This window comes from Harpia harpyja, chromosome 1 (assembly GCF_026419915.1).
Source record: "Harpia harpyja isolate bHarHar1 chromosome 1, bHarHar1 primary haplotype, whole genome shotgun sequence".
Lineage (NCBI taxonomy): Eukaryota > Metazoa > Chordata > Aves > Accipitriformes > Accipitridae > Harpia > Harpia harpyja.
Genome location: NC_068940.1, coordinates 34,528,472 through 34,543,547, shown reverse-complemented (window position 1 = coordinate 34,543,547; position 15,076 = coordinate 34,528,472). Strand labels below are relative to the sequence as shown.

At 37.6% G+C, this 15,076-nt stretch overlaps 1 protein-coding gene and 1 long non-coding RNA gene across 7 annotated transcripts in view; one reads left to right on the top strand and one right to left on the bottom strand.

Annotated features, from left to right (window-relative positions):
* ZNF831 (zinc finger protein 831) overlaps positions 1-12,622 on the top strand; it is a 65,118-nt gene extending 52,496 nt beyond the window's left edge. For 4 of the 6 annotated variants that reach the window (XM_052786376.1, XM_052786393.1, XM_052786384.1 and 1 more), the window contains 4 exons: positions 719-861; positions 2,552-2,721; positions 5,472-5,623; positions 6,892-8,650. In XM_052786376.1, the coding sequence (XP_052642336.1) occupies positions 719-861; positions 2,552-2,721; positions 5,472-5,623; positions 6,892-7,719 (1,293 nt within the window). In that variant the 3' untranslated portion in view covers positions 7,720-8,650. Of the gene's footprint in view, positions 1-718; positions 862-2,551; positions 2,722-5,471; positions 5,624-6,891; positions 8,651-12,560 lie in introns of those variants that run through there. The other 2 variants (XM_052786417.1, XM_052786411.1) reach the window with 2 other exon arrangements.
* The window catches only part of LOC128141560 (uncharacterized), a 56,660-nt gene that overhangs the window by 26,700 nt on the left and 14,884 nt on the right, over positions 1-15,076 (bottom strand). The gene's annotated exons all lie outside the window — the stretch shown is intronic.

Here is a 15,076-nt window from a genome sequence, read left to right as displayed (position 1 = left end):
GATAAGTTACATATTCATTTGATTCATGAAAAATACATACTTTTGTGTGAATAAGTTTCTTTCACTTGAGAATTTCAGTAGGAATGCTGTCTAGTGAGAAGAGTGTATTTGTATTTCTTGATTTTTCCCCTTATGAGTATATTTTATATTCTTCTGTAACATCATATATATTTCACTGTTTTAATTTTAAATGAATATTTGAATTAGAGTAGGACTTAAGTAAACCACTAATGTCAAGACTTTATTATACTTGGAGATACTTGGAGTCAAAGGCAGACTGTGTACTAAATCTCTTATTGTTTAGATGCACTGAAATGTCAACAAAACCAAAGTGCATTAATACCCTGTAAAGTGTTTAAAGCTTGAAAGCTTTTCTTTTTTTAGGTAAGTGAAGATAGACTAGTCTGTCTGTACAGATCCTAGAACAGGTCTGTAAGACTAAACTTACTTTTTATATAGGAAGAAGAATATGAAATATCATATACTAATTCTATATAGATCCACAAAAGCAGTGAGTTGTTTTAATTTTATTTTACAAAAGTAGATGGACAAAGTGATTAGAAAAAACTAACACACAAATTCTAGGAAAAATTCAGAATTGTGCTATTTAACTACTATGCTATTCAGTGCTATCTAAAAAGACCATAGATTTCCAATCTCTCAGTTAATGTAATTCACAATTTTCATATACTTCATTTTTTTTCAATATTCTCAACAGTTAAGCTCAGCAGCTCCTGGTGCTGCTTTCAAAAATATTTCAGAGCAAAAGAAGAAAACAGTAGTTTGCAAAAAGGAAAAACTCTCAACAAATAAACTCAAGAGGAGCCACAAACAGAAAAAGATTAAAGTCACCCCGAAATGGTAAGGAATATGGTTTTCAGCTTCCCTAGATAGAGATATAATTTTGCTAAAATGGGTGTAAAAAGTCCACAGAAAATAACAAGTCATCCCCAAAATTCAACCTTGTCAAAATCAGGGGAAAAAATCAATCTCTCAGAAAGAACTATTCCCACATTGCAGCAGTTCCACAAAGGTAAATTATAAAAAAATATCAGTATGTTGTTCACTCTCAGGTACAGACTTTTCTAAGCAAAACAGACATATAGCAAAGAAAGATGATGACTGGTCAGTTGACTCTCACCGTGCTTTAGAAATTATTCTTATCTGTCAAGATTGTCAGCATTTACTTTGCTTTGAAGGGAACCAAAATACTTCAGTTTTTAATCCTGTTACAGCTAAAAGCCGTGTGTGAGACGCTTTTGTCCCCAGAAGATCTATATCCTGAACTTGTATTCACAAGAGAATGCAGAAGAACAAATATCAAGTTTTAACACAAACTAACAAAACCATCTGTAGTTTAAAGGATCATTCGTTTAAATAAAAAGCAGGAAGAATTTCAGTATAAAACTATCAAAGGCACATTGTATCAATCAGCACAGCTTCTCTGTATTTAATGGGAGTTCATATCAGTGGAAGACTTAGCTTCTAATCTTTCAAGAGTGTGGAGTAGCAGAATGTCTGAGGAATTGCTTCAATAAGAAAAACATATTGTGTGCTTACATCCCTCTTATTTTATTTCATGACCAAAATCAGACAGAGTGACTCCCTTGTGGACAAATCAGTGTCAGTAACTTAATCACTGTGTCTAGTTTGGCTAACAACAGCACTGCAATTTTGAAGGACCATAAGAACAAAAATAGAAGACTCAGGTCTGTGTTATCCAGTCTAGTGACATTCTTCTAGGACTTTTTTCTGGTTTGGTTTTTGTGTGGTTTTTTGTTTCCTCCCCCTGGTTTCAGAATTTATTTATTTGGCTATATCAAAGAAGTACAGGGACTTAATTAAGTACAGGGTCCTGAATGCTTGTGTCATACACATTAGTAGCTATGTGGCCAAACTGTTAATCATGAAATGCAATATATTTTTCTAATATATGAAACACCTGAATAAGCATGCCCTTTTAGATTTACTTATTACACTGTGTATAGTGACTGATGCTATTGATACAGGAATGGGACCTTCCAATGTACTTCAGTCTCAATCATTAAGAGTTATTGAAGGATCTAGCTAGAGTAGAAAACAAAGCAGAGTTGGATTATTCTGGGTGAGTTCTAAATAACTGAAATACTTGTGGTGTTCATTAGGGATGATGAATAGGTAGCACATAAGAAGTGAAAAGTAAAAAATCCAACAACTATGCAGCCTCAGGTGATTCCTGTGCAATTCAAGTCTTTATGAAGTATGTTGTTTTAAAATTCCAGATATAGGAAAAAGGATCTGTTATTCCTGAATCCTTTTCTGTTAGCAAACCAAGGATTTACTGAAACTTACTGAGGAAAAATTTAATAAAAAATAATTATGGGTCTCTTGCCTAAAATCCTGATTTTTTTTTTTTTAGTCTACATAAACAAACATCTCCTTCACAGTAGTAACTTGCTGTTAGACTTAAATTTACCTGATGATGTGGTAATTTACCTGATGATGGCTGCTTTTAAATCGCACATATTTTTTTACCCTTTCTTTTACCCTTTTTTACCCATTGGCAATACAGGTACAGAGGGAGGCATGTACATGGATATGCTCAGTTGAAAATTAACCGACTAAGCAAGCGGCACTGTTTTCCAAATAGAACACTGGATGCTTTGAAAAAGGGCTATTCATCACAACCCTCTAAATTTAAGAAGTATAAGAAGTCATATTCTGCTCAATCAAAGGTACAAGGTAAGTATTTTGAATATTTTTTAATATATTGAATGTTTATTTTTTAAGAGAATGAATGTTAGCAGTATCTCTGACATGAACCTGTTCCACATGGCACTGCAAAACCACTTTTGTCCTTCAGTATGTTCTGTGAGTAAAAATACAAACATCTCGCATATTTTCAGAACTGAACACACAATTATTTTCATACACACACTTACATATGTGAATTTGACAATTAGGAGGGCAATTTAAAAAGAAATAACTCCAGCCAGTAAGTCAGCTTCATCAGGGACCCAACTGAAATGCCTCTATCCAAACGCACGTAGCATGGGGAATAAACAAGAGGAGTTAGAGACATGTGCACACCTACAGGGCTATGATCTTACTGGCATCACAGAGACGTGGTGGGATGGCTCCAATGACTGGGGTGTTGGAATGGAAGGATACAGGCTCTTCAGGAAGGAGAGGCAGGGCAGACGAGGAGGGGGTGTCACCCTCTATGTCAATGACCAGCTGGAGTGCATGGAGCTCCGTCTGGGAACGGATGAGGAGCCGACCAAAAGCTTACGGGTCAGGATTAAAGGGAGGACAGGGACAGGTGACATTATAGTGGGGGTCTGCTACCAGGAAGACCGAGCGGGTGAGGCCCTCTATAGACAGACAGGAGCAGCCTCATGTTCACAAGCCCTGGTCCTCATGGGGGACTTCAACCACCCTGATATCTGTTGGAGGAACAACACAGCAGGGCATAAGCAATCTAGGGGATTCCTGGAATGCGTTGATGACAACTTCCTTCTCCAGGTGATGGAGGAGCCAACGAGGAGAGATGCTATGCTGGACCTTGTTCTCACCAACAAGGAGGAGCTGGTGGGGAATGTGAAGCTCAAGGGCAGCTTTGGCTGCAGTGACCATGAAATGGTGGAGTTCAAGATCCTTAGGGCAGTGAGGAGGGCACACAGCAAGCTCGCTACCCTGGGCTTCAGGAGAGCAGACTTTGGCCTCTTCAGTGATCTGCTTGGTAGAGTGCCATGGGATAAAGCCCTGGAGGGCAGAGGGGCCCAAGAAAACTGGTTAATATTGAAGGACCACCTCCTCCAAGCTCAGGAGCGATGCATCCCAACAAAGAGGAAGTCAGGCAAAAACGCCAACAGGCCTGCATGGAAGAACAAGGAGTTCCTGGACAAACTCAAACACAAAAAGGAAGCCTACAGAGGGTGGAAATAAGGACAGGTAGCCTGGGAGGAATACAGAAAAATTGTCTGAGCAGCCAGGGATCAGGTTAGGAAAGCTAAAGCCCTGATAGAATTAAATCTGGCCAGGATTGTCAAGGGCTTCTATAAGTACCTCAGGGATAAAAGGAATGCTAGGGAAACATTGGGACCAGCACTGTTTAACATCTTTGTCGGCGACATGGAAAGTGGGACTGAGTGCACCCTCAGCAAGTGTGCTGACAACACCAAGCTGTGTGGTGCGGTCAACACGCTGGAGGGGAGGGATGCCATCCAGAGGGACCTTGACAGGTTTAAGACGTGGGCCCGTGCGAACCTCATGAAGTTCAATGAGGCCAAGTGCAAGGTCCTGCCCATGGGTTGGGGCAATCCCAAGCACAAATACAGGCTGGGCAATGAGTGGATTGAGAGCAGCCCTAAGGAGAAGGACTTGGGGGTGTTGGTTGACAAGAAGCTCAACATGACCTGGCAATGTGTGCTTGCAGCCCAGAAACCCAACCGTATCCTGGGCTGCATCAAGAGAAGCATGACCACCAGGTGAGGGAAGTGATTCTCCCCCTCTACTCCACTCTCGTTGGAGTACTGCATTCACCTCTGGGGCCCTCACCATGAGAAGGACATGGACCTGTTGGAACGAGTCCAGAGGAGGCACACCAGGGTGATCAGAGGGCTGGAGCACCTCTCCTATGAAGGCAGGCTGAGAGTTGGGATTGTTCAGCCTGGAGGAGAGAAGGCTCCAGGGAGACCTTCTAGCAGCCTGCCAGTACCTAAAGGAGGCCTACAGAAAAGCAGGAGAGGGACTTTTTACAAGGGCATGTAGAGATAGGACAAGGGGTAATGGCTTTAAACTGAAAGAGGGTAGATTTAGATTAGATGTAAGGAAGAAGTTCTTCACTGTGAGGGTGGTGAGGGACTGGAACAGGTTGCCCAGAGAGGCTGTGGCTGCCCCATCCCTGGAATTGTTCAAGGCCAGGCTGGAAGGGGCTTTGAGCAACCTGGTCTAGTGGAAGGTGTCCCTGCCCAGGGCAGGGGGGTTGGAACTAGATGATCTTTAAGGTCCCTTCCAACCCAAACCTTTCTATGATTCTATAACTCAAAATAACCTTCCACTAGAAGCCTAAATAGTTTTAAGATGGATCTTTATCAGTTTCTGAAACAAGATTGTACAATTGCAGTGTGAAATGAATTTGGAGTATTGACTTGCTTTCTGTGTTTCCACACACTCCCGTTTAATTAGCAGTATTAATGCAAATGATGTTTATGCCACAACCATCTTGGAAGCAGGGACAGTACCTTGTGTTCATTCATAGCAGACAGAATAGCTATTACTTTGCGGGACAGTAATGGCCAATTAAAAAGAAAAACAAAACCCAAACATATATAAGTAAATGAGAAAATGTATCAGGCTTAGAATAGAATTTTACAGAAAACAGTAAAAACATAGAAGTTAGTTCAGTGATATGATGGGAAATTTAGTAAGTTCTAGCATGTGGGGGAATAAAAATCAAAGTAAAAGTTTCTTCAACCTCTTTTCAATAGAAAATTACCTACACCAGCAAAAAGACACATCTTTTTCCACCTCAGACAAGCCACTTTGCAGAAGGAAAAAAGAAGGAAAGAATAACTCGGGAATATCTTCCCATACTGAAAATCTAAACCATGTTAAACAAAAAGACAAAATGGATAAAAAAGTAGGTATTGTACCTTAATTCATGTATTACTTTTTATTAAAAGAAAAAAAGATACTGGTAATTAAATCCTGAATTACATTCAGCTGTTTTAAAGTTCAAGTTGAAATGACTTTGTATCACAGATTTTGTTTAAAAATGTGTTAAAGGTATTTTTTGGGTTAAAATGTAATGAAAACTTACTAATGTTAGAATTAGCTTTTTTAAAAGAACAATTAAACTTGCATCAATTGAAAAGGATATTTCTTGTGCTTGCTGTCAGAGATTTGATTAGGAGTGATTTCAGAGGTGCCAGTACATGTAGCACAGAGCATCCTGAGACAGAGACAGTAAGCTTGAAACTAGAAAAGTGGGGAGGGTAGTAATGGCCACACAGTGGAGGGAAGAATGTGTACCCAGCGCCACAACTGAATTTCTTTAGCCCTTTGTGGAAGCCAGTGCTGCTGTGGTTTCAATGCTACCAATAGCTGCATTAGCTAGAAGGGGCCTTAGACACATCTGTATGTGCTGCAAACAGTGCTGTTCTATGCAGTGTCAGCACAGCTTCTGGGAGTATTCTATGCTTATCCTACTTATACTTTTCCCTAGACATCCGCTGGCCACACTTGAAGTCCAAAGCTACTGAGCCATACTACTGTTATGTAGCATGAGCACTGGTTCTTCATGTAGCATAAGCAGTATCATAGTTAGGAACCTAATCCTTAAAATGTTTTTTACTAAGTAGTTTTACTTCCTACCCATATCTCACCACCTCGGACATTGTAATATTTCTTACAGACTCATCACAAACCTTTCCCCCTACATTGCACAAACATCGTTGCAATACGTATATTAAAATATCTTAATGAAAAGAACATCATCCTAGACAGTACATAAGAATGCAGCTTCAAACCCCTAACCCCCATCATCCATAAATTATTAGCATGGTCTGTCACCTACCCAAGAAAAAAAAAAAAGGGGGGGAAAAAAATACATCCTTTACTACACCTCCCCCATACACTGGAAGGAAAAAAAAAAGTTTTCTCATCAAAAGAGAGATGAGTAACTTGGTCTGCAGTAATGAAAAAAAAAAAAGAGTGCAAATATAATCACAGTTGTATAAATAAAGGTTGACATTATGTTTAATTACTCAGTTGATATGAGTTATAGCAGAAGTAAATGTTGTCTACTGATATAGTCAACTTAGTTATCATTGCACTTTTATGGAGGATGGAATTGCTCTGGATTGAAAATTTTAAGTGTAAATTGTTTTGCCCCCCTAATTTCTACAGGACATTTCTGGGAAAATCAGGGAACACACAAGAACAAACTTGGAAATATCTATGACAGCTCATTCCTTTTCATCCACAGTTAATACAGCCACGCAGCAAGTCAGCAGTGATGTGGAAATCTGCTGTTTAGTGACACAACCACTTGTGCTTCAGCAATCAATCCCAGGGGATTCACGGCCAAACATTCAGAGTGACTCAATGGCATCTTCTTTTTGGTCTTGCCCTTTTGATTTTACAAATACAGGCACAGGTGACCAACTTGACAGCAGGAACTCAGAGCCTACCGGTCCTCTTTCCTTACACCTAGAAGCAAGCCAGGAAAACATACTAAATGTAGAGTCAGAGAGTCAAATATTTGGTACATTAGACCCGGTGATCCAGGCCTCAGGAAGGGAGAAACCTCCAACTGAAGAAAACACATATTCATCTCTAAAAGAAAACTCAACTCCCAGTTCCCAGCCTGGATGTTCACATGTATTCAGATCAAAAGCAGAGTCTCGTCCTGAGTCAGTCACAAGGGCTAAATTACCCAGTACAGTATACACAGAGCGGGCAAACTTTTCTCAAAAAATCCTTGACCTTCACGGAAGTGCAGACAAGAATGGAACCCACCTGCAGTCAAATAGCTATGGAAGGCCATGCGAAACAGCTACTGCTGCCTTTAAAAAGCCCCCAGTTACTCTCAGGTCCCCTGAGTTCAAGACTTACTCTGCAACACCTTCCAAGATATACAAAAAGAGAGGTTTAGAGGTGATGAGGAAGCAAACCAGAGTTGAATATGATGACACCAGCAGTGATGATGAAGATAGGCTTGTTATAGAAATATAGCAAATAGGCTGCTAACAAGATGCTTCTATGATGGCCCATTACAGAAGGGAATACCAGGGATGTTTGATCTGTATTTCTGAAGCACCTTAAAATCAGAAAAGCCATTCCTCTGTGCAATAGGCAGCATTCTCTTCTGAAGAGTCCATCCTTTCAAGGACTCAAACTTTTTAAAAAAAAACTTATTTGAAGCAAAGAGGGAACTGGCATCACACATTTAAATGCAAGTGGTAAACCTGTGTTTATGAGGGGTTTCCAGCATTGTTAACATTCTTACCAGTCTTATATAATTCCCACAAGTGCTAGCTGCCAGTAGTTGTATTATTAAAAGGCTGCAGTATATTTATTTACTACTAACAATACAATAGCAGCAGCTTCCTCAATATATGAGCTAAGATTTCCCGGAAGGGTATGGATGTATCCACTTCTATATACTCCTCTTTTGTAGCCACTGCCATCTGTACTGGGAGTCATACATTTGGCATTAAGGGGAAGATCTGTTCCCTAAGTATCTGTGATATTGGAAGAGTCTGGAAAAATGCTGTTCTTTTTCCATGTCGCACAAATGTCAATGCTTCTTTGTGACAAATGACACAAGCATGCTTTGCTTTGTGTTTTGTGCCTTTTACGCCAAGATCTACTCAAATATTCTTGATTTCTAGCTGGAGAATATGGGTGTTAGCTATTGATATTTCCTTGTGGTAAAATTTCTGACAAGGATTTTCTCATTATATTCATCACATTGTGCTCCAACCGATGTAATCTGGAATGTTTAATTTTTATTGTAATCTTAAGTTTAACTGCAATGATGCTATTTTATTGAGAGTAAAGTAGCTATATGGCATAGCTTGTTTTCTTTTTTTAACAACAAGTTTTGTGCTACGAACCCTAAAATTTACTGGTTTCTATGTGAATAAATAATTAGATATTTTAATTTGACCAAGTGTATTCACTTGCTTGATTAAACTGATAAACATTAAAAACATTCCACTTCTACATTATAGTCAAATTCTATAGTTAAGCTTCTACTGTTCTTATATTGTGAGTCATACACAGGGTCTTATGGATTAACCTACATGGCATATTTGGAATTGCTTTTACTTTAATCATGCACAGGTAAGCTTATATAGATCATACTCACAAAGAAATCTAGTATACTACATGAGAAAAAATAAATGTGTATGTGAAAAAAATGCCAAAACAGCTAACAGATAAAACAAGTGCTAAGTCCCATGCAATTCCTGTGTTTTCAGATGTCTTACAACCATGACAAGACTTGAGGTAGTCCATACAGAGCTTCACCTTGAGCTTCAAATTATGCTCATAAATTTATTATTGGTACAGAAAAAAAAATCATGATGAAAGTATTATACCAATTCCTAATTCTAATGTGTAAAAAAAAAAAAAAGTTAGGAAAAAAATCTACTCTTTCAGAATAGAGGATGAACCATGAAAGATATTTTTCCCTTTCTAAAAATGTTACAATATTACACCAATTACACCAATAATTGGTGTCAAAACTGCAAGGAAAAAAAATAGTAGTTTAAGGAATTATTCTCCTGCTTTATTTCTCATTTACCAAGTGCTGGGGTTTTATAACAATAGTATTACTACTAATCTGTTGGGTTGTGATCAGAATTTGCAGCTCAGACATCCAGTGAACCGGTCTGCTCTTTTACTACATTTTATGGTAGACTTCCGTAAACCTCAATTTTATCTCCACATACCACATAATGAGAGGAAAAGCTGAAGGAACAGCCTCCTTAACTTGGGAAGCTTGGAATTTAGAGCTCAGCAAGCACAGGCATATAGTTGAAGAATGAATGGCATCAACAATGGTGGGTTGCAAGGCACTGCAAATTGCCTATTTTGTTGACTGAGATACAGTACAAAAAATACCATTTTGTTTAGAATGATACAGCTGAAAAGATTTATATAGCTGTAGATTGTTTTTATATTAGATTTTTCTCTTTATACTGTTAAATTATTTCATCTTAATAAAAATGAAACATGACGATCTTGGTACATGCACTAGTATTATAGTTCACGCATATTAACATTTAATGATTTTTAGTAGCAATTATGCTAAATTTCTTTGTCTACCTCAAACCTTAGCAGAAGAACTAACAGGTTACTTATGAAACTTCTGAGTGAGATTATTAGAAAGAAAAATGTTGATAACATCACTAATATGGCAAGTTTCACTGGGTTTGGTATCACAAGAACAAGAAGGATCAAAGAAAAAACTGTCTCGAAATCTTTCTTGCTCTGTTCTGTATTTGCGCTCCAAGACAAACTGGAGAGGTATTTGGGTGAATCCCAGGTGCAGAGAATTTAAATAGTGTGAATTCAAAGAAGTACACTAATATAACTCCAATTTGGGAGAAAAAGAGGAAAAAAATAGGGAAGAGGGAGGCAGAGGAGATGCCCTCAATAGTGCCACAATATCGAACCATTCAAAGTTTTGGAACTTTTTTCTGATGGAATCACTCAAAGTTGCAGCTGGATTCTGAATCTGTAGAAAAAGCAGGAGAAAAAGAAATGCAATGCTTACAGAGATACACAAGTTACAGTGTTCCCAGCAATACTGTTGGCCAAGCTTTATTAAAGGCTATACGACTGCTATCACACAGGTACTTGCATGAATACGTTCATTAGAGAGTCACACTAACAAAAAAGCATATGCCTAGTTTCAGCTTCTTTAGCTTCAGATCTTTTTCCATCTTCATTTTCAAACTCCCTATATATCTGTGTTAATAGTAGTATAGATAACAAGAAAGTGTTTTTTTCAATTTTTAATCAGAATTTTCAATTCTGTGCCATTCCATCAAAAAATCTGACAACGTAAAATTTCAAATGCTTCAAAGTTCTGCAAAGTCTCTTAAAAATGTATAGTCTTTTAGAGCTAATGGAAAATTTCCAAACCTATCAAATCTGTCTGATCCAGCTGTAAAGAAAAGCTTTGACAAGTACCTTTAGAAAGCGCAGCACAAGAAAGCCATTGCATCAAACCACACCAGCAGCCTCCACAGCAACTATATTCACCTCTTGCTTGTGCAAGAGTTTTATTATTATAATTTATGGACATGTAATGGATATGCTATATAAAGTTTTTTGCATAAAGTTTGTGGCTAAATGATGTGTTTTAAAGTGGAATTTCTAGATCAGTAATTTAGAAATATTCTAATGACAGACTCAGAAGTGCTGTGCAAAGAAACATTTACCCTGTGTATATTTTACAGCATTAAATATAGAAATTTCTTTGTACATACTGCAGCTGTAGCTGGAAGAAAAATGGGACAATTTTAAGTTAGCTGAGAAAGTACATTTTAAACTCTGTTTCCTGACAGAAGTAATCCTTGATATTTTAGCTCAGTATACAGTATAAAAATTTGACCTAACATTAGAGCTGAAAACCAAAAAATTGTAGCTCTTTAAAAGCACCAATAGATCTATGGTGGCATTTTTAACACTATCACTAAGGAAGGTAGCGACTCTAGCACAAACCTTTTTAGCCATAACAACCCTTGGAGGACTAAGGTCAGAATCACGTACATCAACATGTGAAGACTGTGAAAATGTTCTTGGTTTAACTTAGGGAACTCAAGGAGTTTGCATATCCAAATCCAGCTGGCTGTATGGAAACCAGCATATTTTGGCTTTCCAGAAGATGCTGTATTCACAGAAGAACATACAAGGCTATATGGGCAAATTATTCTCTACCTTTTACACTGCAAAGGTGTCAGCCATGCAGTGATGTACTTAATTAATTCACAAGAAGCTGAACATCAAAGCCACATGAGGGCACCAGCCACAGAGAAAAATCTGTGTTTCTTTATCCTTCAAAGTCAGCAGCAGTTCTGATGGATCATTGCTTTGCTATAAACAAATTTGAAATTCCTTTGCACATGAATGCATCTCATCAACTTTTTCCTCCTTCTATGAAAGGAAGCAAATTAAGAAGGAATGCTGATCACTGATAAGATCTATATTCAACACCTACAGTTACTCAAATAGACTCTAAAGAAGTGGATGTTTCAGATTTTCCGTCTTTACATGTGAACAAACTATTTCTTATTGTTTCAAACTTTTATATTAGATCTTATTAATTTATTGATACTTCACTGATCTGCCTGACAAACCCCAACTCACACACAAGGGCGGATGACAGGGGTGCAAACTAACCAGAGCAAGCCCAGGGATCACCCACAAATACAAAGATATGCCTTGAATACATAATTTATGAGAAAAGATAACAAGAGCTGTCTAGCTATCAGAAGAGAAAATTAAGGGAATATGCACAAAAAAGTTCAGTAGAAAAATGTGGGAAGACTATCGCAATCATCTGTCTTTCACATCCATTCTGGGAGGATATGAAATGATGGGCTTAATTTGCAGCATATAAACTAGATATTAAGAAAAGCTTCCCATTTAAGGAGCAACTAAGCATGTAACAAATAACTCAGGAAGATTATAGACTTTTCATCACTTGGGAATTCAGTAACAGTTAAGGCAAGTATTTCTTATTATAGGGATAATATTATTTAGGGCTGGAACAGACTTTCTTTCCAGACCTATTTTTTATTCATAAATTCTTGTTTGTCAATAGCTTCCCCAAAACACAATGCCTAAAACATTTACTACTTCTGTGGCTGTGTATGCACTACTGATACACACACAGTGTGGTACCTAAACACATTTGTTTTGCATTATTCACAATGTATATCTGGTTTTGTATGTTGCCTATGTTTTATTTACACAATCAAATTTGTTCCCATTCATGAGTGTTTATGTTATAATCATGTAGTTAAATAGCTTTGGTAAACTATTAATTTTACCTTAAGGATTTGTGTGGAATTATGGCTGCAGATTAAGACTCCTGGCCTGTATTTTTCATTTACCATCGGCATTCCACAAAAGTCACATGGATGAAAAGGTCAGTATTATTTTTCTTAGACTTTAAAATACCGTGAGATTTTAACAGCACATTTAAAGTGTCTTGGTGGAACCGGATAAATGTCACGTAGAAGCACATAACTTAAAAGCTGTGTCTTCCAGGGAACTGTAACACAGTTCAGTTATAAGTCATTCTCTTAAGTTTAAGCAGGACTTAAATATAAAAAAGCGGTTTTCTTTCTCACAGTCAAAGTCAATTTATCTATTGACTACTCATGACAACTGCCTAAATATGTTCTGTATTTATGTAGTGCTTGAGTTTAGAAGAACTACAAGGCCAGTTAAACAAGGGATGGGCTCACTTGAACATATTTGTGGGTGCTTTGCAAAGTAGTCAAAAAGGATTCTTGTGCCATGGGTGCCTAGACTATTTTGACTTTAAAAACCCTACTATATAAGTCTCATTATCAGTCCCTAATGATTGTTAGTGTTTACAAAACAAGGTGATTCTAATATAGTCAGCTAATTAATCCATAATCCGGTTTTTTAAGCATCACAAGTTTCGTGTATATGCATTTGTAGCATGTTTTTCTTTCACTGATTGACAAAACAAGCAATTCTAATTACAACGTTGGATAATATTAGGAGTATGTACTTAATCCAGCAATGATTGGAAGTATTTCAGAGTGAGCTAGATCAGATATGAGACTGATTCTTTTCAAAGATTCTTAGGCCATTAACAAAATGAACAATTGGATGAAAGCCGTGGGAGCTGTGTTTCATAAACTACTGTAGTCTTGTTTTCCAGATGTCTCTGAACACTGCTTAGGTTCAGTAGTACTGCTGATGAGGTCAATCATTCTAGACAAACCTAGACAGCTAAGCCTTTATGGAGTCAGGCTTCAATGTATCTTCCTAAATTACACTTAACCTCTGCAAAGCAAAGCCTCTTATACATAACAGAGGTATTCACGGGGCAAAATTAAGGTCACATCAACAGCCCTTCCCACTCTTTTTACACTGATAGAGCTACAGTCTGTGTTTGTATCTAAAAATCTTTCTGTGATTTATCATTCTTTACTATACATACCATATTCAGTTTTTTCTTGAAAACATCCTTGTCATTTCATTGTACATTCCCGAGTAAAACATTTTGTCTCAAATACACAGCTGGGAGTATGACAGGGTCATTCAGAGGAGCTGCTGTTGTACTCTCTCCTCTTTAAAAAGGAGCCATTACAGAAACTTCCCCCTCTCCGTCAAAATGGTTAATGCAAAAAGAAAAGTACAAAATTTATTTCTGTAGCATGCTTTGGCAGCAACCTAGGTTAGCAACTAAATAGGGGAAAGGGAGCCAGGGTTGTTCCTACCTGTGTTAGGAAACCACAGTCTGAGAAGAGGAATACTTTACTGGGAAGATAAACCAGGGCTATAATAGTTAGCTGGAATCTCAAAACCTGTATGTACAAATGCAATTACAAGATTGGCACAACTAGCAATTTAGATAGCTATGTGCACATACATGTTTATGTGTGTTGGCTGGAAGGAGGAACAAGGAAAATTACACCTCTTAAAAAGTAATTTGACCATTAACTCTACAATGCCTCTTAATGTTCCCATTGCTTACAGAGAATAATTTGCATTGAGCTCCTCAAATGGAAAGGAATACAGGCATAAAACACATCATCACAGCCTCTGCAACCCACGAGTGGTTTTTATTCCAACTCATCCCTCTTATGAAGAAGTTTTGCATAACTTTGTTGATTCTAGTTATGGGTTATGCTAGCTCCAAATGGAGCAAATACTCAAAAGGGAAATGATTCAAAGGTCTCAGACCTCAAAACACTAGTTGTCCAGAAGCAAGAAAGTAAATATAGCTAAGTAAAGCATAAAAAAGCTGCCTCATCCTGTGCAATATTATAAAGCTTAAGAGATTATCTAAAAAGGATTTACAAACTTTGATTTTAAAATAAGAACAAAAGCAAAATGGTCATTATCACATGTTTGGTATGAAAAACACAAAACCTTTTTTTTATTTGTACCAGATGTGGATAGGCAGATGTGAACTATTGGACAATAGTCAGAGAGGTGGAATTAGGGAAATATCCATAATTAATAACATGCCTGCGGAAACATGTTCTGTGCTTCAAAAAGAATTCAGGTGCTATGAGAACTGGGAGCACGTCCTTACCCTGAAGATGTTGACAAATTTGAAGAAATTCCAAACAGGGAAAAGAACTGATTGGGGAAATAGATTACTTATGCAGAAAGATTAAAGGAACAAATCTTCTGCTCTCAATTACACCAATGTGGTCCAATTAAATTCAGTGATGATGTACCAATACAACCAGGAGAAAAGCTTGACTGAAACATATGATATGAAGAATTTGCTTAGAAATGCTCAGAGAAAGAATTCCCTTTAGGAAGGAAAGGAATTGGTAAAATATTTTAGGGAAGCAATAGG